The following is a 23,849-nucleotide window of genomic DNA, read 5'->3' as shown; positions in this document are numbered from 1 at the left end:
CTTTCTGGCAGAAACTCTGGCCGGCTAAGGTGAGGTGCAATGAAAATTGGAATGGAAAGAACTCCAGCGACAAGTTGGCAACTCAGCATTATGTGATTTTGGTTCTGTTACCACCCAGTATATGTCTAAAACCAGGGTAGTAACGAGATAAGAATCAGCCCCAGTTTTTTTACACAACTCCTGTAAGTTTCAATAAGATCCCCCTTCTTCTTTCTAAACTCCAATGAGTACAGACCCAGAATCCTCGCCATTCCTCATACAACAAGTTCATCATTCCAGGGATCATTCTTGTGAACCTCCTCTGGACTCCTGCAGACCAGCACATCCTTCCTGAAATACAGGGCCCAAACCTGCTCACAATACTCCAAATGGGGTCTGACAAGAGCCTTACACAGCCTCAGAAATACATCTCTGCTCTTGTATTCTAGCCCTGTCAACATAAATGCTGTGTGTTTCGTGACTGCAGATGCAGCCTGTCATTGGCTGCCAGCAGGATCTTTTGATCCATTGCTGTCAATGGGGTTTCCCGTACTATGCAGCCTCACCACCAGGAAACCCGGAGTGGGAACTTGGCAACAGCGGGAATGGAAAATTCCGTGAGCGAGCACGGTTGAAAAATTCTGGCCAGGCTCTTGGCATCTCCTGAACCTGAAGGAAACTACATGTGATGAAAATGAATTCACCCCAAAATTTCATCTTATAAAACAAACATAGAAAATAGAAGCAGGAGGAGGCCATTCAGCCCTTCCAGCCTGCTCCACCATTCATTACGACCATGGCTGAATATCCAACTCAGCAACCTGTTCCTGCTCTCTCCCCATTATCCTTTGATCCCCTTTTCCCCAAGAGCTATATCTAACTACTTCTTGAAAACACAGAGTGCTTTGGCCTGAACTGTCTTCTGTGATAATGAATTCAACAGTGTGCTAATTGTCCCTTTAAGGATCCAACTGCAGTGTAAGAGTCACATGACCTGGGAAACCTATCAGGGAGAATGGTGGGGATCACTTGTTTACTGTTCCAGAACTTTTTCGGGAGCTGACTGCAGCTCTGAGGCTGCATGTTTCAGCATATAATTTACCGATAAGAAGTGTTGTTTTTCTCTTCATGTGTGAATCAGAATTATTGCACACATTATTGCTGATCATTCTCTGGGTGAAGAAATTTCTCCTAATCTTAGCTCGAAATGGTCTATCCCATATCCTTAGTCTGTGACCCCTGGTTCTGGATTCTCCCATCATTGGGAACATCCTTTCGGCGTCTATCCTGCATCAGTCTGTAATAATTTTGTAGGTTTTTGTGAGATCCCTACTCATTCTTAAAAACTCTAGTGAATATAATCCTAACTGACTCAATTTCTCCTCTTAATGTCAGTTCTGCCACCCAGGAAGCACTGGTAAACTTTTGCTGTGCTGCCTCCATAGCAAGAGCATCATTCCTCAGATAAGGAGATCAAAACGGCACACAATATTACAGGTGTGCCCTCTCCAAGGTCCTGTAGAATTGCATCAAGACATTCTTCCTGTACTCAAACCTTCTCACTATGAAGGCCAACATACCATTTGCCTTTGTCACCACCTGCACGGTTACTTTTGATGACTGGTGTACAAGCACACCCAGATCTCACTGCACATTCGCCTCTCCCAAACTATAGCTATTCAGAAAGTAATCTGCTTTCCTGTCTTTGCTATCAAAGTGGATAGCTTCACATTTATCCACATTATACTGCATTTGCCATTCATTAGAAGCTGATTGGATAACTGAAGCATCTTTATGCCTTCCTCAGAGCCCACCCTCCCATTCAGCTTTGTGTGTCATTTGCAGAATTGGAGATATTGCATTTAATTCGCTCATCTAGATCATGCAAATACATTGTGAGTAGCTGGGTTCCTGGCACTGATCCCTGTGATACCTCCACTAGTCGTTGCCTGCCACTTGGAAAAATACCCATTTATTCTTAATCTTTATTCCTGATCTGCCAACCAGTTTTCTACCCATTTCAGTACACTGCCCCTAATTCTATGTGCTTTAATTTTACACACTAATCTCTTAACATGGGAACTTGTCAAAAGAGTTCTGAAAGTCCAAATGCACCACATTCACTGACTCCCCCTCATCAACTCTACGTATTCTTTTCGAGTTCCAGTCGATTTGCTAAGCATGATTTTCCTTTCATAAATTCATGTTGACACTTTCTGATCCTGCCACTGTTTTCCAAGCAGTTTGCTATTATATCTTTTGTAATGGACCCAAGAGTTTTTCCATCAACGTCAGGCTGACTTGTCTATAATTCTCCGCTTTCTTTCTGCCTTCCTTTTTAAATAGTGAAGTTACATTAGCTACACTTCAATCTGTAGGAGTCGTTCCAGAGTCTATAGAATCTTGGAAGATGACCACCAAATCATCCACTATTTCTCGGAGCACTTTGTTAAATACTCTGAGTTGTAGATTATCAGGCCCTGGAGATTTATCCACCTTCAATCCCACCAAATTTCCCAACGCCTTTTCTATACTAATCCTGATTTCCTTCACTTCTTCCATCTCACCAAACCCTGTGTTTTCCAACATTTCTGGTATATTATTTATGTCCCCCTTTTTCAAGAGAGAACCAAAGTATGTATTTAGTTGGTCATCTATTTCTTTGTTCCCCATTCCCCATGGCTGTCACGGAACTGATGAACGAAACTAAACAGAAACAGAGTCATAATTGCCTTTAACCGCAGGTTATTTTAGGCCTATTAGAAGACAGCTGTTGGGTGGCAGTGCTGCAAGTTGATGAAAGTGGACCAAGAGTTGCTAAACAGTGGCACACAGAATGGCTCTTTGGCTAAAGCAGCCATTTATCAATTACTGGTGGAAAGAGATGCCTGGAACTAATCACAATATGGCTATTAGACAAAAGGCAACAAGCAAACACAGGCGCTAGAGATGTATTTCTGTGCTCTTCCAAGTCCCTGTGCAACAGACCAATTTTTGCCATGATGTCTGTTGTTCTCTGGGAAATGCAATGCTTTGGAATCACCCTGTGTCAAATGTTGTTGCTACAATTAGAATTGACATGAAAGGTTTATAAACTCAGTCACACAGAATTAGAAGCCCTACACAAATGTTCAAAGTGTCATCGACAGGCACAATCATTAGAATGCTACAGCATTTTTAATATGTATTAGATTCAATGCACCCTTGTATCCATAATTCAATCTAATACTGTAACATGATAGCTTTCATAAAGATTCAAAGTGGAAGGCAGGAGAAATGGCAAGAAACAAATCTTCAGAGTACCTTATGCATGAAGCTTAAATATTCATTCTTTTACTGAAATTTATGCAGTGTCAGAAATGGACATGGTCAGAAACGAAGGTCAGAATATTTTCAGTTTAATTTCCTTGAGTTGGAGAATTTTGCCCCAGTAAAATTGGATCTTATTTCAATAACTGGACCAGCTAGCAATAATATCTTCAACGACTGTTCCTAACATCAAGCACATTATTTTTAGGGCAGCAGTTAACAATGGCAGAGATCTACCTAAGCAATGGTAAAAGGCTACTTACAAGTAGAGGATTTTTAAAAACAGGCTGGCAAATTTGCACAGCACTTTTGATTGGATCTGCAATGGAAAATTCAAAGAAATATAGTGAGATGACATTCTTTATACCTTATATTTAGAGCATTTTACTCACAATCATTTTCCAGAGAAAGACAACTGAGAATGTGGTGACATAGTGGTTATGTTGCAGGATTGGTAATCCAGAGATTTGGATGAATGAATGAGAGTGCAAAAGTTCAAATGCAAGAATGACAGCTAGGAATTTAAGTTAATTAAATACATTTTGAATAAAAAGACATTTTGGTGACCAAAAGATAAGCAAAATGGAGCTTTTAGCTCTATCTTGTTCCGTCATGCCCTTTAGGAACAAAAATTAGCTGACTTTGCTTGGTATATATGTAATTTGCACTAAGCTGATGTTTCTCTACACCCTAGCTATGACTGTAACACCACATTCTGCACTCCCCTGATCTTCTCTATGAACAGTATGTTTTGTCTTTATAGTGCACAAGGATCAATACTTTTCACTATATGCGACAATAATAAATCAAATCAAAGTAATTCCAGACCCACTGCAATATAATTGATTCTTAAATATCTTTGTTTTTTATCGAACTGTTACATGAACATTGAGTGGGAATTTGCACACCCGTTCTGTGTGTTTTGTGGCAGCCCGCCATTAGCTGGTGGCAGGATCTTCTCTTCCCATTTATGTTAATAGGGTTTCCAATTGTTTGTGTCCTCTGCCATGAGGTAACTAGTGGTATGGGTGGATTATCATTATTCAATTGTCAAAGGCTGCTCTGCAAAGAACGGACTTGTCTTTACCGTAGTATCTACAGCACTGCTACTGCCCCAAGAAATGAGGGTGGACCTGGGTAAGATGTAATGTCAAGCGTCGGTGCAGAGTTGATGGGTGGAATGGCCTCCTTCTGCACTGCCGTGATTCTATCTATGCATAGTCAACTACTCAAGGAAGCATTTATTCTTGTTTAACATGTCTGGATCAGTTACATAGCTGCAGTAACTGGCCAAAGCAAGAATCCTATGGAGCAACAAGCACTCATTTTCACATACATATTATCAGAATGAATGCAACTTTAGTATTGAATGCCAATTTGCAGATGTCAAAATATAAATTTAATGGACTGGGCACAATTCATGTTTTGGAAATACATATCTTCCAGAAGGTGCATTGACGATGGGTAAGACCTAGTATCTACAGTTGGCACATCGGTCACAAAATCAAAATGAATTTGGTTGGGGGGGGGAGGGGGGGTTGGAGTTTGGTGGGGGGAGTAGAAAGAAATTCTCCAGTCTTGCACATCCCTCTGCTGCTGCTAGTGAGTACAGAGAATTTGACTCTTAGCCTAATCTCTGTTCACAGCAGCAGACTGCAGGCAAGGTTGGTGAATTCTGGCTGTAGTCTCCCTGATAACTGAAGGTGAGATAAATCTAAGTTTGGGTAGCATGTAGCTTATAAACACTCTGACTTTTCATAAAGTTACTTAATAAACTTCACCTTCTTGATGAGGTGTTGGAGCAACAGCCTTATCCTCAGAATGGTCACCACTGTCACTGATCTTCTTCTATTAAAGAGAAATATTATGAAATGAAATGCCTTTTGTCAGATCCAAGCTGCCTCAGCTATTATGATCCATCTTTACAGCAACATTGCAAAAGTTCCCAGTTATACTCTTCACATCTGACCAATAAATCATGACAGCCTACATTTAGTCCCATACTAGCAGGTTTCCTGCTCACGTCATCAAGTATGTTTCTTTGCCAGGATCTCCTTTTATCATCAATGCATGAATGCTAACTTAAATAAATTTAAGTGAAAAGCTGCTGTTACTTAAACAGCTGCAGCAGAATTATTGATAAAACAATAGGTTAAAACTTTAAAATATTTCTAATTAGAAGTATTACTCTGCTCCCTTTCAAAAAGGATTTGGTCGTCCATTTATTCAACAATCTTTAGCCAAAATTGCCAATGATCTATCTTAGCCTCCTCCAGGTGTCCCCAGCAGCAGAGACACCAATCTTCAGCAATTCAAGTCATTCCAAGGGACTTCAAGAAACAGTTGAAGGCAATGGAATACTGCAAAAACTATGGACCCCTGACAATATTCCAGCAATCGTACTGAAGACTTGTACTGCAGATCTTGCTGCGACCCTAGCCAAGCTATTCCAATACAGCACTAGCATCTACCTGACATTGATGCCCTGTCCAAGAAAAGCATAATGAATAACGTCTGTTGTAGGTAAAATGTTAGAATCCGTCATCAAGGAGGAAATAGCGAGGCATCTTGAGGGGAATTGCTTGATAGAGCAGATGCAGCACGGTTTCGTTAAGGGGAAGTCGTGTCTGACAAATTTATTGGAGTTCTATGAGGATGTGTCTAGGGCGGTGGATAGAGGAGAGCCGGTGGATGTGGTCTTTCTTGATTTTCAGAAGGCGTTTGACAAGGTACCTCACAAGAGGTTATTGCAGAAGGTAAGGGGGCATGGAGTTGGGGGTAGGGTGTTAGCGTGGATAGAGGATTGATTGTCAAATAGGAGGCAGAGAGTGGGGGTCAATGGGTGCTATTCGGATTGGCGGTTGGTGACTAGTGGAGTGCCCCAGGGGTCGGTGCTGGGGCCTCAGCTATTTACCATTTATACGGATGATCTGGAGGAGGGAACCGAGTGTATGGTGTCGAAATTTGCTGATGACACCAAGATTGGTGGAACGGCAAATTGCGCGGAGGGTGTGGAGAGTCTGCAGAAGGATCTAGATAGGCTGGGCGAATGGGCCAGGAACTGGCAAATGGAATTTAATGTTGGCAAGTGCGAGGTGGTCCACTTTGGTAGGAATAATGGTAGGAAGGACTATTACTTACGTGGCGAAAAACTGCAGCAGGCGACGGTGCAGAGGGACCTTGGGGTCCTTGTGCATGAGTTGCAAAAACCCAGCCTGCAGGTGCAGCAGGTGGTCAGGAAGGCGAATGGGATGCTGGCCTTCAAAGCGAGGGGGATTGAATATAAAAGTAGGGAGGTCTTGCTGCAGCTGTATAGGGCATTGGTGAGGCCGCAGCTGGAGTACTGTGTGCAGTTTTGGTCGCCGCACTTACGCAAGGATATTTTGGCCTTGGAGGGAGTGCAGAGGAGGTTTACTAGGCTGATGCCAGAGTTGAGAGGGTTGAGCTGTGAGGAGAGGCTGAATAAACTAGGCTTGTACTCGTTAGAGTTTAGAAGAATGAGGGGAGATCTCATTGAAACATATAAGATGATGAGTGGGATGGATAGGATAGAGGTGGAGAGACTCTTCCTGCTCAGAAAGGACAGTAGGACTAGGGGGCACAGCCTCAAGATAAAGGGGGGGCGGTTCAGAACGGAGTTGAGGAGGAACTTCTTCACTCAAAGGGTGGTGAATCTCTGGAATTCTCTGCCTGTTGAAGTGGTGGAGGCTGCCTCGCTAAATATTTTTAAGACGCGGGTTGATGGGTTTTTGATAAGTGAGGGGATTAAGGGTTATGGGGAGAGAGCGGGAATGTGGAACTGAGCCACGACAGATCAGCCATGATCTTATTGAATGGCGGGGCAGGCTCGAAGGGCTAGATGGCCTACTCCTGCTCCTATTTCTTATGTTCTAATCAATGATGCCAATCAGTGTCCCATCAGTTTGCTCTTTATCATTAGCAAAGTGATGGAAGTTGTCGTTGATAATACTTAATGTGGCTCTTATCAATGGCTTGTGCATTGATGCTTATTTTAAGCTATGCCAGTGGCACTCTGTTTCTGACCTCATTACAGCCTTGGCCCATACATGGCCAAAAGAACAGAACTCACAACGGAAGATGAGTGACTGTCCTTGACCGAGTGTGGCATAAAGGAACCCTGGCAAAATTGAAATCATTGGGAATCGGGGGGAAAAATCTCCACAGGGTATTGTCAGACAACAAAGTATCTCGATCTCATGAAAAGGAACACAGTCAATGTTTGATTCAGCTGCCACTGCATACCTGCATATAGTTTTCTGCCTCCCTTGCTGAGATGTGACCAGCACTCACCTGATGTTTTATGGGAGTCTTTGCTATCCTGTCCTTGCAACTTGACCTGGGAGTGAGTGATGGCAATATATTTGCAGCAAAGTGCATATTGCTATAAAGTAATTCCAGGAAGAGACAAAATTAATATAATTGTCATGGCATATCACAAGATTTATGAAGCTTCAAAAAAAAAATCAGTTTCCTGAAGTCTGCCAATTGTATACATTTAAAATTAAAAATGTTACTCACTTCGTGCAAAATGAATTGCAAAGAATTGTGTGTAGTAAACCCCAATATAAGAACAATAAACGTATTATCATTAGATCCACTGCATTAAACATTGATAAATATTAAACAGAATTTAAAAATCAGATGGGGTTCTCAGACCGCGCTCACCCAAAACCAGAGAATCCCGGACAAGATCAACGGATCTTTGCAATGGTCATGCAGGACAAAGCAGCCTGCTTGATCTAGTCCTTAAACATCAACCCCTCCATCACTGGCATACAATGACCGCAGTGTGTATCATCGACAAGATGCATTGCTGTAACTCGCCAAGTCCTCTTTGACAGAGGTCTTGGTGAATACAGCAACACGTCTTTGACTTCATGTCTCACTGATTTGATTGATTTATTTGAAAGGGTAAGCAAGAAGGTAGATAAGGACAGTGCAGTTGATGTTGTCTACATGGACTTTAGCAAGGCTTTTGACAAGGTACCACATGGTAGGTTGTTGCACAAAGCTAAATCTCACGGGATCCAGGGTGAGGTGGTTAAATGGATACAAAATTGGCTTACTAACAGAGCTAGAGGGTGGTTGTAGAGGGTTGTTTTTCAAACGGGAGGCCTGTGACTAATGGTGTCCCTCAGGGATCAGTGCAGGGTCCACTGTTATTTGTCATTTATATAATGATTTGGATGAGAATATAGGAGATATGGTTAGTAAGTTTGCAAATGACACCAAGATTGATGGCATAATGGACAGTGAAGAAGGTTATCTTGGATTGCAACAGGATCTTGATCAACTGGGCCAGTGGGCTGATGAATGGCAGATGGAGTTTAACTTAGACAAATGCGAGGTGATGCATTTTGGTAGACTGAACCACAGCAGGACTTACTCAGTTAATGCTAGGGCGTTGGAGAGAGTAATACAACAAAGAGATCTAGGGTACAGTTTCATAGCTCCTTGAAAGTGGAGTCACAGGTGGACAGAGTGGTGAAGAAAGCATTCAGCATGCTTCGTTTCATTGGTCAAAACACTGAATACAGGAGTTGGGATGTCTTGTTGAAGTTGTACAAGACATTGGTAAGGCCCCATTTGGAATATGGTGCAATGTTCTGTCACCCTATTATAGAAGGGTATTATGAAACTAGAAAAAGTGCAGAAGGGATTTACTAGGATGCTCCCGGGACTTGATGGTTTGAGTTATAAAGAGAGGCTGGATAGTCTGGGGCTTTTTTCTCTGGAGCGAAGGAAGCCGAGGGGTGATCTTATGGACGTCTATAAAATAATGAGAAGTGTAGATCAGCTAGATAGTCAATATGTTTTCCCAAAGCTGGGGGAGTCTAAAACTAGAGGGCATAGGTTTAAGGTAAGAGAGGAGAGAGACAAAAGGATCCAGGGGGCAATTTTTTCACACAGAGGGTGGTGAGTATCTGGAACAAGCTGCCAGAGGTAGTAGTACAATTGTATATTTTAGAAAGCGTTTCGACAGTTAAATGGGTATTATGCGTACAGAGGGAAATGGATTAAATGTGGGCAATTGGGACTAGTTTAGGGGTTAAAAATAAAAGGGTGGCATGGACAAGCTGGCCAAAGGGCCTGTTTCCATGCTGTAAACTTCTATGAGTATGACAGCACCTCTGAAATCTACAAACTCTATCAATTAGAAGAACAAATCTAGGGTATGCACAAAAAAAAACAACAACCTCCAAGTTCCCTCTATGTCATAAAGCATTCTGACTTGGAACTATGGGCTCTACTTTACCATTGTGTTGTGCCCGTTTTTGGGTGTGAAAACATGGTGAAGTCAGCTGTGAGGCCATTAACATGATCTGTGCCATGCAGATGGCCGTTTTACTGAAACCTGGGAATGATGGCGATCCGATTCGCGCCCGAAACAGGCGCAACAGCGATTTAAATGCATTTGCAAGTATTTCAATTAATTAATGAACTGCTCGCTCAACTTTATCAACATTTCCACCTTTACCGCCTTTTTCGCCGATCTGGAATCATGCTGAAATGAATCTGCTGAATAAAAGTCTGAATCGGGCATTCCAGCTGGTGAACAGGTGCGTTCAGAGCTTCCAATGGCTTTCTGACTCAGAATCTGAATCGTGCTGTGAGCGGGGCTTAGCACGCCCGAAACAATCAGAGCTCTGAACTGCACATGCACAGTTGGAAAAAATTTGAAAAAGCGCGCCAGTGTCAGATCGTTCCTGGGCCGCAGAAAATGGAGAAAGTGGCCTGGGAGCGAAAAGCGGGAGTGATAGTCTAGTCATCACTGTCGCCCTTATCCACCAACCCCCTCCCCACTGCCCAGACTGATCACGAACTCCTGCCCCCCAACTACCAGAGATCCGTCTAACACACACCCCCCCACCACCAATCAGAGAGCAATCTGGCCTCCCTCCCCCCCCCACCCCATCAGAGAATGATCAGGCCTCCCTCCCCACCAGAGAATGATCTGACCCGCCTCCCTCCCCACCCCCAAACACTGATCTGAGTCTGAGAGCTGTTGGAAGCTCTGAACTCGCCTTTTCACCAGCTGGAGCACCCGATTCAGACTTTTATTCAGCAGGTTCATTTTGGCGTGATTCCGGATTGGTGAATGCGGCGGTAAATGGGGGAAATGCTGATAAAGTTGGGTGGGCAGCTCATTAATTCAATTGAAATACATTTAAATCGACGTTGCACCCGTTTCTGGCGCGATTCGGATCGCTGCGACTCCCGGGTTTCGATGAAGTGGCAATCTACGCGGATGTGGGTGCAGATCGCATTCATGGCCTCACATCTGACTTTACCATGATGCAATGGTAAAATAGGGCCCTCTGACGCATATCTGTGGTGGGGAAGGAGGAGGACGAGGCGGCTCAGATCATTCTCGGGTGGAGAGGCCCGATTGTTGTCCGGTGGTGGGAGGTGAGGGCCGATTATTGTCTTATGGGTGAGGGGGGAGGCTTGATTGTTGACTGGTCTGGGGGGGGAGGAGGAGACGGGTCAGATGTATCTCTGGTGGGCGGGGGGGTGGGGGATACTTGTCTGGTGGTGGTGGGGAGAGAGGAGGATGTGGGTCAGATGTTCCTATGGGGGGGTTGGTGGGGGGAGAGTGAGGCCAGATTGTTCTCTGAGGGGGCAGGTGGGGCTAAGATGTTTCTCTGGCAGGGGGAGACGGGTGGAGGCCCAATCACTCGCTGGTGGGGGAGGGGGGCAGATGGATCTCTGGTAGGCGGGGGGGTGGGGACAGGATGGTCAGCTGCCACTCTGTGGATGATCAGTGCTGGGAGTAAAAGGGGCAGGGAGTCACGATCAGTCTGGGTAGCAGGTGGGTTGATGGATAAGGGGGACAATGATGCCCGTGGGGACCATCGCTCCTGATTTTTGTTCCTGAGCCACTTTCTTCGCTTTCTGCGGCCCGGGAGCGATCTGACACTTCTTCAAATTTCAGCGCTCCAATCGTTCTGGGTGTGAAAATCTGACCCACGGTTTTTTTTTCAGGCTGAGTGCGTATGGAGGCACCTAAAAGCAGATTCCTAAGTCGGATCTGAATTACGCCCAGATTCAGCACTCTGAATGAAAATGGTTAAATCAGGCCCTATACTGTCATTTCTTCACTTGTCACTGGGTTAGATCCCTTGAACTCTTGTGAGAGTGCCTGTATGACATAGAATTCAGTGGTTCAAGTGCAGTTAGAGTTGGGCGTTACCTTGCTCACATAAACAAATAAAAATATCTTTGAGTTAATATGGCTTTCCGGAATCTTTTCTATTGTAAATTGAAATGAATACTTACAATAAACTAGTAACGCAAATGTTTATAACTCTTGTAGGCAACTGAATGTGTATTTTATTAATTTTATCTGTTAGCAGCTATGAAAATGCAAACATTGTTCATTAAGATAATTGAAAGGCAGAATCAAACCTGTTCGGCACGCTGTTGATGGCCAATGACTTATTCAACAGCTGGTGGTTCTGGTTGATCTGGAATTGGACACAAATGGAATGAATTTGACTCTCTCCTGAGCTCAATGGGTTTACAATGAGTTCTTGCATTGCTACATGCAAATTTCAGAAGGCATTTGGGAGAAATAGCCTTGCACTCTACAGCATGAAAACTGATGTCATTGCCTTCCCAGGACAAAATAAACTGGGAGGAAGATTTCTCTATTGGTAAGGGATGGAACAGACACATTCTCGCCAAACTGGGCTTCCAGCTACTTTCCACTTGGAACACTTAACTGCCTAGTACAACAATGTGAAAACAATAGTGCTCCTCTACTCTTGCCACAATTTTAATATTTTAATACCTCAGAACAGCACCCTCAGATTGTTAGCATTTTTACATCAGATTGTATATCCCTGTGGTTTTTCAAATGGCAAATTGATGCTGTGGACTCTCACTCACCAGGAATTATGTTAAGACCGTGCAACTGAATTATGGGTAGAATGCAGCATAAGAAGCTTCTTAGCCCAATTGTTTAAACTGGATTCAAACTCAAAGCTCAGAGGTAAAGTGATACTGGGGGCCATTTGCAAACTGAGAGTACACTGGGTGGGCTGTGGGCCGGTCCACCTGCTCCAGCCAGTCAGTTTTTGAGGACAGGTCTCATTCACACTGAATGGGTGAACTGCTAGCACCAACCACAGTGTGTTCATCAGAGCTCGGTGGTTGGAAGGGTAGGTAATCTGATGGGGCAGCTAATCAGAAATCAGTCAGGTGCAGCACCTCAGAAGAGGTGGGTGAAAGTTCTGGGAGTGAAATGAAGCAGCAGTTTACAACAGCAAGGGAGTTGTTTCCAATCTCCGCCCCTGCCCCCTTCAACCACAAGGAAGTGTCATAATGGAAGTTAAGGTTCAAAACATGTAAGTGACTGCAGCCAAAATAAAAACCAAACTGACTTCTAGCTTTCCCTATTTGAAGCTAAGGTTCATGCTCTAGACTTGTAACACCCAGAGTTTGTGGCTGGGTTGAAGGTGGTAGCAATGCAGAGACTAGGATGAAAATGGAGTCAATGTCCTGACCCAATTTGCTGATATAAATGAGACCTCCAGCCCTTTCTGGCAGAAACTCTGGCCGGCTAAGATGAGGTGCTATGAAAATTGGAATGGAAAGAATTCCAGCGACAAGTTGGCAACTCAGCATTATGTGATTTTGGTTCTGTTACCAACCAGTATATGTCTAAAACCAGGGCAATAAAGAGATAAGAATCAGCTCCAAATTTTTTACACTACTCCTGTCACCCAGTTGCAGAAAGAGCCTTTCTGCGGTCTGGGAATGAATTGGAAGAATATAGAGAAAGGTCAAATGGTTTTAACATTGAGGTCTTTGAAATGACCAAGATGTTTTATCCTATCTTGCACTGTGTTGGCATCACTCTCACACTCGAAAGCCCACATATGCAAACCTGATCCACATCTTAACAGAGTGCAGAGCTAACTCCATCTTACCTTCTTTAAAAAGTTTATGTATTGATCATAAGTAAGACTTACATGAACACTGTAATGAAGTTACTGTGAAATTCCACGAGTCAGCACATTCTGGTGCCTGTTCAGGTCAATGGACCTAACCAGCATGTCTCTCAGACTATGGGAGGAAACCGGAACACCCTGGGAAACCCATACAAACACGGAGAGAACGGCAAACTCCACACAAACAGTGATCCAAGCTGGGAATCGAACCCGGGTCTCTAGTGCTCTGAGGCAGCAGTGCTAACCACTGTGCAAAGAACGTAGAGGGACAAGCAGTATGGAGGAAGCGGGGGGCTGCAGAAGAATTTGGACAGGAGAGTTGGCAGAAAAGCGGCAGATGGAATACAGTGTGGAAAAGTGTGACGTTATGCATTTTGGAAGGAGGAATGGAGGCATAGACTATTTTCTAAATGGGGAAATGCTTTGGAAGTCAGAAGCACAAAGGGACTTGGGAGTCCATGTTGAAGATTCTCTTAAAGTTAATGTGCAGGTTCAGCTGGCAGTTAGGAAGGCAAATGCAATGTTAGCATTCACGTTTTGAGGGCTAGAATACAGCTTGAAGAGCAGAAATGTACTTCTGAGTCTGTGTAAGGCTCTGGTCAGATCCCATTTGGAATATTGTGAGCAGTTTTGGGCCCTGTATCTCAGGAAGGATCTGTTGGTCTTGGAAAAAGTCCAGAGGTGGCTCACAAGAATGATCCCCGAAATGAAGAGCTTCTTGTAGGAGGAATGGTTGAGGATTCTGGGTCTGAACTCACTGGACTTCAGAAGAAGGAGGGAGAATCTTATTGAAACTTACAGGATACCACGAGGCCTGGATAGTGTGGATGTGGAGAAGATGTTTCCACTAATAGGAAAAATTAGAACCAGAGGGCACAACCTCAGACTAAAGGGACGGTCCTTTAAAACAGAGTTGAGGAATTTCTTCAGCCAGAGAATGGTGAATCTGTGGAACTCTTTACTGCAGAAGATTGTGGAGGCCAGGTCATTGAGTGTCTTTAAGACAGAGATAGATAGGTTCTTGACTAATAAGGGGATCAGGGATTATGGGGAAAAATTGGGATGAGACAGATATCAGCCATAATTGAATGGCAGAGCAGACTCAATGGGCCAAGTGGTGTAAGTCTGCTCGTATGTTTTATGGTCTTAGCCTGCTCAGCAGTGCAGAACATCACGCTGCGCCTTGACTGCCTACAACAGGCACAGCAGTGAGGCACGCCTGACCAACAACCTGTCCTGGTTCCCCCATGCCAACACTATAGTTAAGAAAACCCACCAACACCTCTATTTTCTCAGAAGACTAAAGGAATTTGGCATATCGGCTACGCCTCCCACCAACCTTTACAGATGCGCCATATAAAATATTCTTTCTGTTGTATCACATCTTGGTATGGCTCCTGCTCTGCCCAAGACTAAACATTGGGAATGTAGCCCAAATCTATCACGCAAGCCAGTCTCCCATCCACTGACTGTGTCTACACTACACTGTATCTTGGAAAAGCAGCAGGGTAATTAAGGATCCATGCACCCCAGACATTCACTTGTCCACCTTCTTCCGTCGGGACAAAAGATACAAAGCTCTGAGGTCACATACCAACCAACTCAAGAACAGCTTCTTCCCTGCTGCCATCAGACTTTTGAATGGATCTACCTTGCATTAAGTTGATCTTTCGCTATACTCTAGCTTTGACTGTAACACTACATTCTGCCCTCTTGTTTCCTTCTCTATGAACGCTTTGTCTGAATAGCGTGCAAGAAACAATACTTTTCACTTAATACCAATACATGCGACAATAGTAAATCAAACCAAATCACTGAATTTGGGCACAACATGCTTTCCGCTTTCGGAAGCCATGTCTTCATTGGAACTGTCTTGGACTGCAAACAGTGTGAACACAGTGCAGGGGCACTGGTTAAACACGGTGTCTGGAAATAGGGAGTGCTAAAGTCACAGAGAGATGGGGGAATCAGATGCTGCCCACCGGTGAAACACCGTGTTCCCTATGGGTGATTAATTAATGCAGTCTGGAGCATATGATACAGCACAAAAACCCCTCCATTGTGGCTGGCAGGTGGAACATGATTTTATTTTATGCCCACTGACGTTCACAGAAAATTCCAGTCTATCCTCTCTCGTATACTCCACAATGTAAATCTTTCTGTACAGATATCCCCAAATTTAATCATATTTTGTACTAAACTTATTCTCAAATACTAGAGCTTAAGAAGTGAAAGCATTTGCCTCCCACAGAATCCCTTTTACTGGGAAATGTTGTCCAGCGATTAACCACAGAGAAGTGATGGCCGTTGTTGTCATTGACTCTTCAATGCAGTGCAAGTGTCCCAGGTTAGAGTTGGGCAGCTGACATTAAATTAGAGATAGGGGACACAATGGGTGGGATTCTCTGATCTCATCCATGCCCACGCTGCTGCTAGCAAGACTGGAGAATTTGGTGCTCAGCCAAAACGCCATTCAGTTCAGTGGCAGTGGAAAATTCTAGCCTCAGTCAAGGTCAATCTTTTGTGGCCCAGTGACTCATTCACCTCAATTATTGAGTTGTGTAAGGTTTGTGAGCAGATAATGGTATTGAGTCCATTTAAAGCAGCCCACTTATGGCACAGTGTCACTCCTACACTAGCTCTCGCTGGCACTGTTTAGGTTGCTATGTGGAATTATTTGTCAAATTAAGAAACTCACAGTCAAAAGGAAACTATTTTCATGTAACCAAATTTCATGTGGCACAGTGGTTAGCACTGCTGCCTCACAGCACTAAGGTTTGATTCCTGGCCTCAGGTCACTGTGTGGAGTTTGCACGTTCTCCCTATGTCTGCTTGGGTTTCCTTCAGGTGCTCTGGTTTCTTCCCACAGTCTAAAGTTGTGTGGGTTAGGTGGATTGCCCCTTAGTGTCAGGTGACTAGCTAGAGTAAATGCATGCGGATAGGACTTGGGTGGGATAGTAGTTGGTGCAGACTCGATGGACCGAACGGACACCTTCTGCACTGTAGGATTCTATGATTGTATGATTCTAAGGTTACAGTATCTGGGACATGTGATGCACAATCAAGGTCATCACAGAACCTCTACAGTGCAGAAGGAAGCCATTTGGCCATTGCACCTCACTCATGCCCTTTCCCTGTTACCCCACATACTTACCCCACTAATCCCTTAACCTACACATCTCAGAATATTAAGGGGAAATTTAACACAGCCAATCAATCTAACCTGCATCTTTTTGGACTTATTTTCTTTAATCTTGTTATCAGTGTACATTCACTTGGTACAGCTTTAACTTTCACTAAGCACAGTACTAGTCTCTACATTTTACAGCTGAAAGTACTCACTGTTAGTGCCGTCTTTTGTAAATACAGGAAAATGCGCCTTGCTGCAGGATTTTTACTGATGCAAGACTCTAAAGGTCTCTTTGGTGCTGGCCTTACTGCATATCTGATACGCTTCTACAAAATTAATGCCAATACATCATACAACGTTAGTAACACAGACAAAAATGTTCAAAACTATTACAATTATTTAAGAAAAACACAGAAATGGCAGAGTGAGCTTGAAGGGCCAAATCATCTACTCCTGCTTCTTGTTCCATATGTAACTTATTCCTGTTCTAGTGACTCATCAACCTCACTCATCGATTTCCATTAGAAGCTGAGTGTGATTTGTACAAGACGGCAATAATAACCATGGCCAACGATTTCAAAAAGTCCACACCAGAAGTTGTGAGTACAGCAAATAGATGTAGCCATAGAATTTAGAGGCTAGTGTTGAAATTTGTTAGCTGAACCAAGGGAATATGGACTGATTACAAGATGAAAGAGAATAAAACTTGTTTGTATATCACAAGTCCCAAATATTGAATCATGAAAATTCAATATTTCTCTAGAGTCCATTGAAATGGTGTCAGTCCTACATCACTCTCTGGCTGGTATTGTTTAGGTGTGATGCTCATTCTTAAAATAAGAGAATCAAACTAAAATGGAATAATTTTCATGATTCAACATTTGGGACTTGTGATATACAAACAAGTTTTATTCTCTTTCATCTTGTCCATATTCATATTCAGTCCATATTCCCTTAGTTTCGCTAACAAATTTCAACACTAGCCTCTAAATTCTATGGCTACATCTATTTGCTATACTCACAACTTCTGGTGTGGACTTTTTGGAATTGTTGGCCAGGGTTATTATTGCCCTCTAGTACGAATCACACCTAGGAAGAATATTCTCCAAAAGGCTGGCATCAATCTATGCAAGAGCAACAAGTGAATACAATTAATACACAAGTTAATAGGAACAGAAATAGTCAGAGCTTTTAAACTAATTAGATGGAATTAACACGGGGCAATATTCATTTTGATTACTTCTCAGGTTTGGTGGAGTCGCCAAAGCAGACACAAATGGCCTCCTTTTGCGCTGTAACAATTCTCTGAGTCAGTGCTACTTAACTGACGGTGCTCAATAACATGGTTCAGCTACATTTCCCACCTTGTGACATGAAGCAAATATTAGTATGTTTACATGTGTTCTTACGTGCCTCTTGAGTCTTTCCGAAGTTATAAGGAGTACAAACTTACAAACTTGATAAGGTGAAGTTAGAATTATTAGGCAATACTGTTTCTGCACTCAGTAGGAAAGCTCAGTTCATCAAAATTCATTTAGTACACTCGGATTCACTTTGTTTCCTCGAGGGAAATAATTAAATTGTTACCCTTTTTCACACAGCTGGATTGACCAAGTTGTGTGTTCTTAATTATTACAGGATGCTGCAGAGAGAGGGAGTGCAGATCTTGGTTAAAGTCAAAGATACAATACCCAGTTTCTTGGAAATAGGTTATGGTAAACTACTGCCTTCTCTTTTTTCTGTTATATTTCAATGTCAGTTTGACAAACTTCTTACCAGAGAGCCAAATTCACCAGACTAACTTGACAATGGCTCCAGCTGAGTACAAGTAGATAGACTTGTCATGTCAACGACGAGTGTGAACATTTGCTAGAGGATAGGATGAGGTTGCACTGCCTCTGCCATGTTGACTTGGACACCACTTCTAAGTGCTAAACCCATCTCCTATTCTACTGTCCAGTGAACATAATTCCTTGAGGTGTAGGTTTAAGTTAACGGTAGCCATGCTATACATTATTATTATGCTATATATGATTATGCTATATATTACAGCCTTGTTCCTGTGTACGTATGGCCAGAAATTCTGAAATGTGTTGCATATCACAGCTTTCAGTTCCTCAGTGACATTTCCTACATTTGTGTAATTTTTTTTCACATAATTTTCTCATTTTCAATTTGCATTGAAAAATGGAAATGTTTTAGTTTCTGTTAATTCATTCTATAAAGTATGTTCACAGCAAGTAAGCTGGAATATCCATGGCCCAAGTCTTCCTGTCTCTGGCTCTTCAGAGGTAAGCACAGTAAGAAGTCTCACAACACCAGGTCCAACAGGTTTATTTGGCAGCACAAGCTTTCGGAATCTCACTCCTTCATCAGGTGAGGAGGACTTGTGTTCACAAACAGGGCATCGACAGACACAAACACAAATTTCAAGGTAATGGTTGGAATGCGAGTCCTTACAGGTAATCAAGTCTTAAAGGTACAGACAATGTGAGTGGAGGGCCAAGCACGTTAAAGAAGTGTGTATTGTCTCCAGCCACGGCAGTTTGTGAGATTTTGCAAGCCCAGGCAAGTCGTAGGGGTTACAGATAGTGTGACATGAACCCAAGATCTGGGTTGAAGCCGTCCTCATGTTGCGGAACTTGGCTATCAGTCACTGCTCAGCAACTCTGCGTTGTCGTGTGTCGTGAATGCTGCCTTGGAGAACACTTACCCAAAGATCAGAGGCTGAATGCCCGTGACTGTTGAAGTGTCAGGGAACAACAAAGAATCAGTGACAACAAACCAGCCCGGCCTCCTGGACAGACATGGGGATGGGATTTTCCAACATCCATGCCACATGTTTCGTGGCTGCAGAGATGGCCTATCATTGGCCGGCAGCAGGATCTTCTGATCCCATCGCTGCCAATGGGGTTTCCCGTTCTATGCAGCCCCACCACCAGGAAACCCAGAGTGGGAATTTGGCATCAGCAGGATCGGAAGATTCCACGAGTGACAACAGTTGAAAAATTTCGGCCAAGCTCTTGGCATCTCCTGAGCTTGAAGGAAACTACATGTGAAGAAAATGGATTCTCCCCAAAATTTCATCTTGTAAAATAAACATAGAAACATAAAAAATAGCAGGGGAGGTCATTCAGCCCTTCAAGCCTGTTCCACCATTCATTATGACCATGGATGAATATCCAACTCAGCAACCTGTTCCTGCTTTCCCCCCAGTATCATTTGATCCCTTTTTCCCCAACAGCTATCTAACTACTTCTTGAAAACATAGAGTGCTTTGGCCTCAATTGTTTTCTGTGATAATGAATTCAACAGTGGGCTAATTGTCCCTTTAAGGATCCAAGTGCAGAGTGTAAGAGTCACATGACCTGGGAAACCGAGAAGGGAGAATGGTGGGGATCACTTGTGAGCTTTGTTTACTGTTCTGGAACTTTCTCGGGAGCTGACTGCAGCTTTGAGGCTGCAACTTTCAGTGCAGACTTTACCTATAAAAAGTATTATTCTTCACATGTGAACAAGAATTATTGCACATAGGCTGACCACTCTTTGGGTGAAGAAATTCCTCCTAATCTCAGCTCTAAATGGTCTATTCCATATCCTTAGTCTGTGACCCCTGGTTCTGGACTCTTCCATCATTGGGAACATCCTTCCAGCTTCTACCCTGTATAGATCTGTAAGAATTTTATAGGTTTTTGTGAGATCCCCCCATATTCTTTGAAACTCTAGTGAATATAATCCCAACAGACTCAAATTCTCCTCTTAACGTCAGTCCTGCCATCCCAGGAATCACTCTTGTAAACCTTTGCTGTGCTGCCTCCAGAGCGAGAGCACCCTTCCTCAGATAAGACCACCAAAATTTCACACAATATTCCAGGTAAGGTCTTGTATAATTCCATCAAGACACCCCTCCGATACTCAAACCTTCTCACTATGAAGGCCAACATACCATTTGCCTTCTTCACCACCTGCAGCACCTGCACGGTTACTTTCGATGACTAGTGTACAAGCACACCCAGTTCTCATTGCACATTCCCTTTTCCCAAACTATAACCATTCAGATAATAATCTGTTTTCCTGTTTTTGCTACCAAAGTAGATAGCCTCACATTTATCCACATTATACTGCATTTGCCATTCCTTAGAAGTTGGGTGGATAACTGAAGCATCTTTAAGCCCTCCTCGGAGCTCATCCTCCCGTCCAGCTTTGTGTGCTATTTGCAAATTTGGAGATACTGCATTTAATTCACTCATCTAGATCATGCAGTACATTCTGACTGGCTGGGTTCCTGGCACTGATCCCTGCCACACCTCCACTTGGTGCCTGCCACTTGGAAAAATATCCATTTATTCCTAATCTTTATTCCTTGTCTGTCAACCAGTTTTCTACCCATCTCAATACACTGCCCCTAATCCCATGTGCTTTAATTTTACACGCTAATCTCTTACGCGGGAACTTGTCAAAAGAGTTTTGAAAGTCCAACTGCACCATATTCACTGGCTCCCCCTCATCAACTCTACTAGCTGCATTCTTGTTGAGTTCCAGTCGATTTGCCAAGCATGATTTTCCTTTTGTACATTCATATTGACATTTTCTGATCCTGCCACTGTTTTCCAAACAGTTTGCTACTATATCTTTTATAATGGACCCTACAATTTTTCCCCACTATCGACGTCAGGCTGACTGGTCTATAATTCTTTGCTTTCTTTCAACCTCCCTTTTTAAATAGCGAGGTTATATTAGCTACCCTCCAATCTGTAGGAGCTGTTCCACAGTCTCTAGAATCTTGGAAGGTGACCACCAAATCATCCACTATTTCTCAGGGCACTTTGTTAAGTACTCTGAGTTGTAGATTATCAGGCCCGGAGGCTTTATTTACCTTCACTCCCATCAATTTCCCTAACATCTTTTCTCTACTAATCCTGATTTCCTTCACTTCCTCCATCTCACCAAACCCTGTGTTTTCCAACATTTCTGGTATGCAATTTGTGTCCTCCTTTGTGAAGACAGAACCAAAGTATGTATTTAGTTGGTCAGCTATTTCTTTGTTCCCAAATTATAAATTCCTTTGTTTCTGACTTAAGTCTTGGTGTCAACTGCCTGTTGTCCAGAATTCAATTCTGCTACTGCCGTTGTTGCTAACAACTTCATCATCTGTATCTATACTTCTTTCATTTCCACATGTCTTGCATCACCAGCCCCTTTGTTATTTAAGCACTATGTCCTCTGCCCTACACTCACATCCTTCTCTTTTGTTCTTTTGTGACCCATCTTTTCCTTCGTTCTTTATTTTCTTAAAAGTAGTTCATTTCTAATATCTCTCCATTGTAATGAAAGATCATTGACAGGACTGTGTTCTCTCTCTATGATGTTTTGCAGCACTTTCTGTGATTTCAGACTTCAAGCTTCAGTGTATTTTGCTTTTTGTCCAAACTGAATCCTCTTGCTATGCTGACAATCACATAATCATCAAATGATAGAGCCCAAAATGAGGCTTGTACCAGCATTCCATTAAACCTTCCTTCTCCTGCATTTTTCCCATAGCCCTGTATAGGTACGTTGGCCATGCTAAATTCTCCCTCAGTGTACCCAAACTGTTTGCTGGACCAGTTTGCTGGACTTGTGGATAGTGATGAAGTTTGTCAGAGAATACAGCAGGATATAGATAGGCTGGAAAATTGGGTGGAGAAATGGCAGATGGAATTTAATCCGGGCAAATGCAAGGTGATGTATCTTGGTAGATCCAATTCAGGTGAGAGCTATAAAATAAATTGCAGTACCATCAGGAGCATAGACACACAGAGAGATCTGGGAGTACAGGTCCACAGATCCTTAAAAGTGGCAGCACAGCTGGAAAAGGTGGTGAAGAAAGCATATGGCATGTTTGCCTTCATCAGCCAGGGAATCAAGTATAAAAGTTATGTTGTATAAAACGTTGATGAGTCCATATTTGGAATACTGTGTCCAATCTGGTCGCAACGCTACCAGAAGGACGTGGAGGCTTTGGAGGGAGTACAGAAAAGGTTTACCAGGATGTTGTCTGGTATAGAGGGTATTAGCTATGAGGAGAGATTGATAAACTGGGATTGTTCTCCCTAGAAAGAAGGTGGCTGAGGGCCGACCTGATCGAAGTTTATAAAATTCTGGGGGGCAGAAACAACAATTACAAGGGAGCACAAGTTTAAGGTAAGGGGGGAAAGGTTCAGTTGAGATGTGCAGTGGATGTTTTTCACAGAGGGAGGAGGGGGCCTAGAATGCACTGCCAAGTGAGGTGGTGGAGGCAGTTACATTAGCGACATTTAAGAGTTATCTGGATAGAGACATGAACAGGTGAGGAATAGAGAGACACAAGCAGTGGGTCTAGATAGGATTATGTGATCGGAACAGGCTTGGTGGGCCGAAAGGCTTGATCCTGTGTTGTAGTGTGACAAGAATAGGAGGAGAGATGAGAGAGAGGGAAGGACAGAGCTTTCAGATGTAAAAACTATATGAATTGAAAACAAATTATCCATGAATTTAAAGTGACCTGATACAGAGACGAGAAAATTAAACCCTGGAAAGGAAAGTGAGCAATTCAACTAAACAAATCTTGAGAGGAGATCATGAGGTACTATGGGTGGCATCCCTATCTCTGAGCCAGAAGCTCTAAGTTTGTGTCACAATCCAGGATTTAATGGCCAAGGAAGGTGTGTTGCAACATGGCCAACAGGTTAAGCATTAACCAGCAAACTCCTTCCAATGTGTGAATGGCAGGCAGTAAAAATGGGACTGACTCCTGGTATCCTACAGTGCTTGGTGTGGAGTGGTGCCTCTCAAACTAAAAGCTGCTGGTGACAGATTCATGATCTGTTCCAGGTAAAATGCACTATCGGAACAGGTGAAGGTCTGCCTTGTACATCAGTAGATGTTGGAGGAGAAAGAAGGAAAGAAACCTGATAAAGTTAATACTAGTAATGGTGACTACTGGTCGTCATAAAAATATCATCTCTTCGCAAATGTCCTTTAGGGAACTCATTGCCTGATCTGGTCTATATGTGACTTCAGAATAACAGCAATTGTGGTTCACTTTCAACTGCCGTCTGACATGGCCTAGCAAGTCATTCAGTTGTATTTACGATGGTGGCTAATTACAACCTTCTCAAGAACAATTACGGATGGAAATAAATGCTCGCATTGACAGTGCTGCAGTTGTTCCATTAAAAAAGTAAATTACATTTGAAACACCCTTGGAATAAATTGTGACATGGCTGCCATGAGACTGATGAGTGAAACTAAAAAGAAACAGAGTCATAATTGGCTTTAACTGCTAGTAATTTTAGGGCTATTAGAACACAGCTGTTGGGCTGCAGTGCTAAAAGGTCATGGAAGTGGATCAAGAGTTGCTAAACAGTGGCACACAGAATGGCTCTTTGGCTAAAGCAGCCATTTATCAATTACTGGTGGAAAGAGATGCCTAG

General features: G+C 43.1%; 1 protein-coding gene across 1 annotated transcript in view; it reads right to left on the bottom strand.

Moving 5' to 3' along the window:
• The window catches only part of LOC145345360 (uncharacterized), a 79,007-nt gene that overhangs the window by 31,341 nt on the left and 23,817 nt on the right, over positions 1-23,849 (bottom strand). The window contains exons 6-10 of the mRNA XM_080193177.1: positions 16,608-16,721; positions 11,719-11,777; positions 7,600-7,690; positions 5,070-5,136; positions 3,552-3,607 (exon numbers count right to left, since the gene is read on the bottom strand). Of these exons, the coding sequence (XP_080049303.1) occupies positions 3,552-3,607; positions 5,070-5,136; positions 7,600-7,690; positions 11,719-11,777; positions 16,608-16,721 (387 nt within the window). The remainder of the gene's footprint in view (positions 1-3,551; positions 3,608-5,069; positions 5,137-7,599; positions 7,691-11,718; positions 11,778-16,607; positions 16,722-23,849) is intronic.

This window comes from Carcharhinus amblyrhynchos, chromosome 7 (genome assembly GCF_965287045.1).
Source record: "Carcharhinus amblyrhynchos chromosome 7, sCarAmb.v2.hapA, whole genome shotgun sequence".
Classification (NCBI taxonomy): domain Eukaryota; kingdom Metazoa; phylum Chordata; class Chondrichthyes; order Carcharhiniformes; family Carcharhinidae; genus Carcharhinus; species Carcharhinus amblyrhynchos.
The sequence above is the reverse complement of the archived record's forward strand: the minus strand, read 5'-3'. Positions and strand labels throughout refer to the sequence as shown.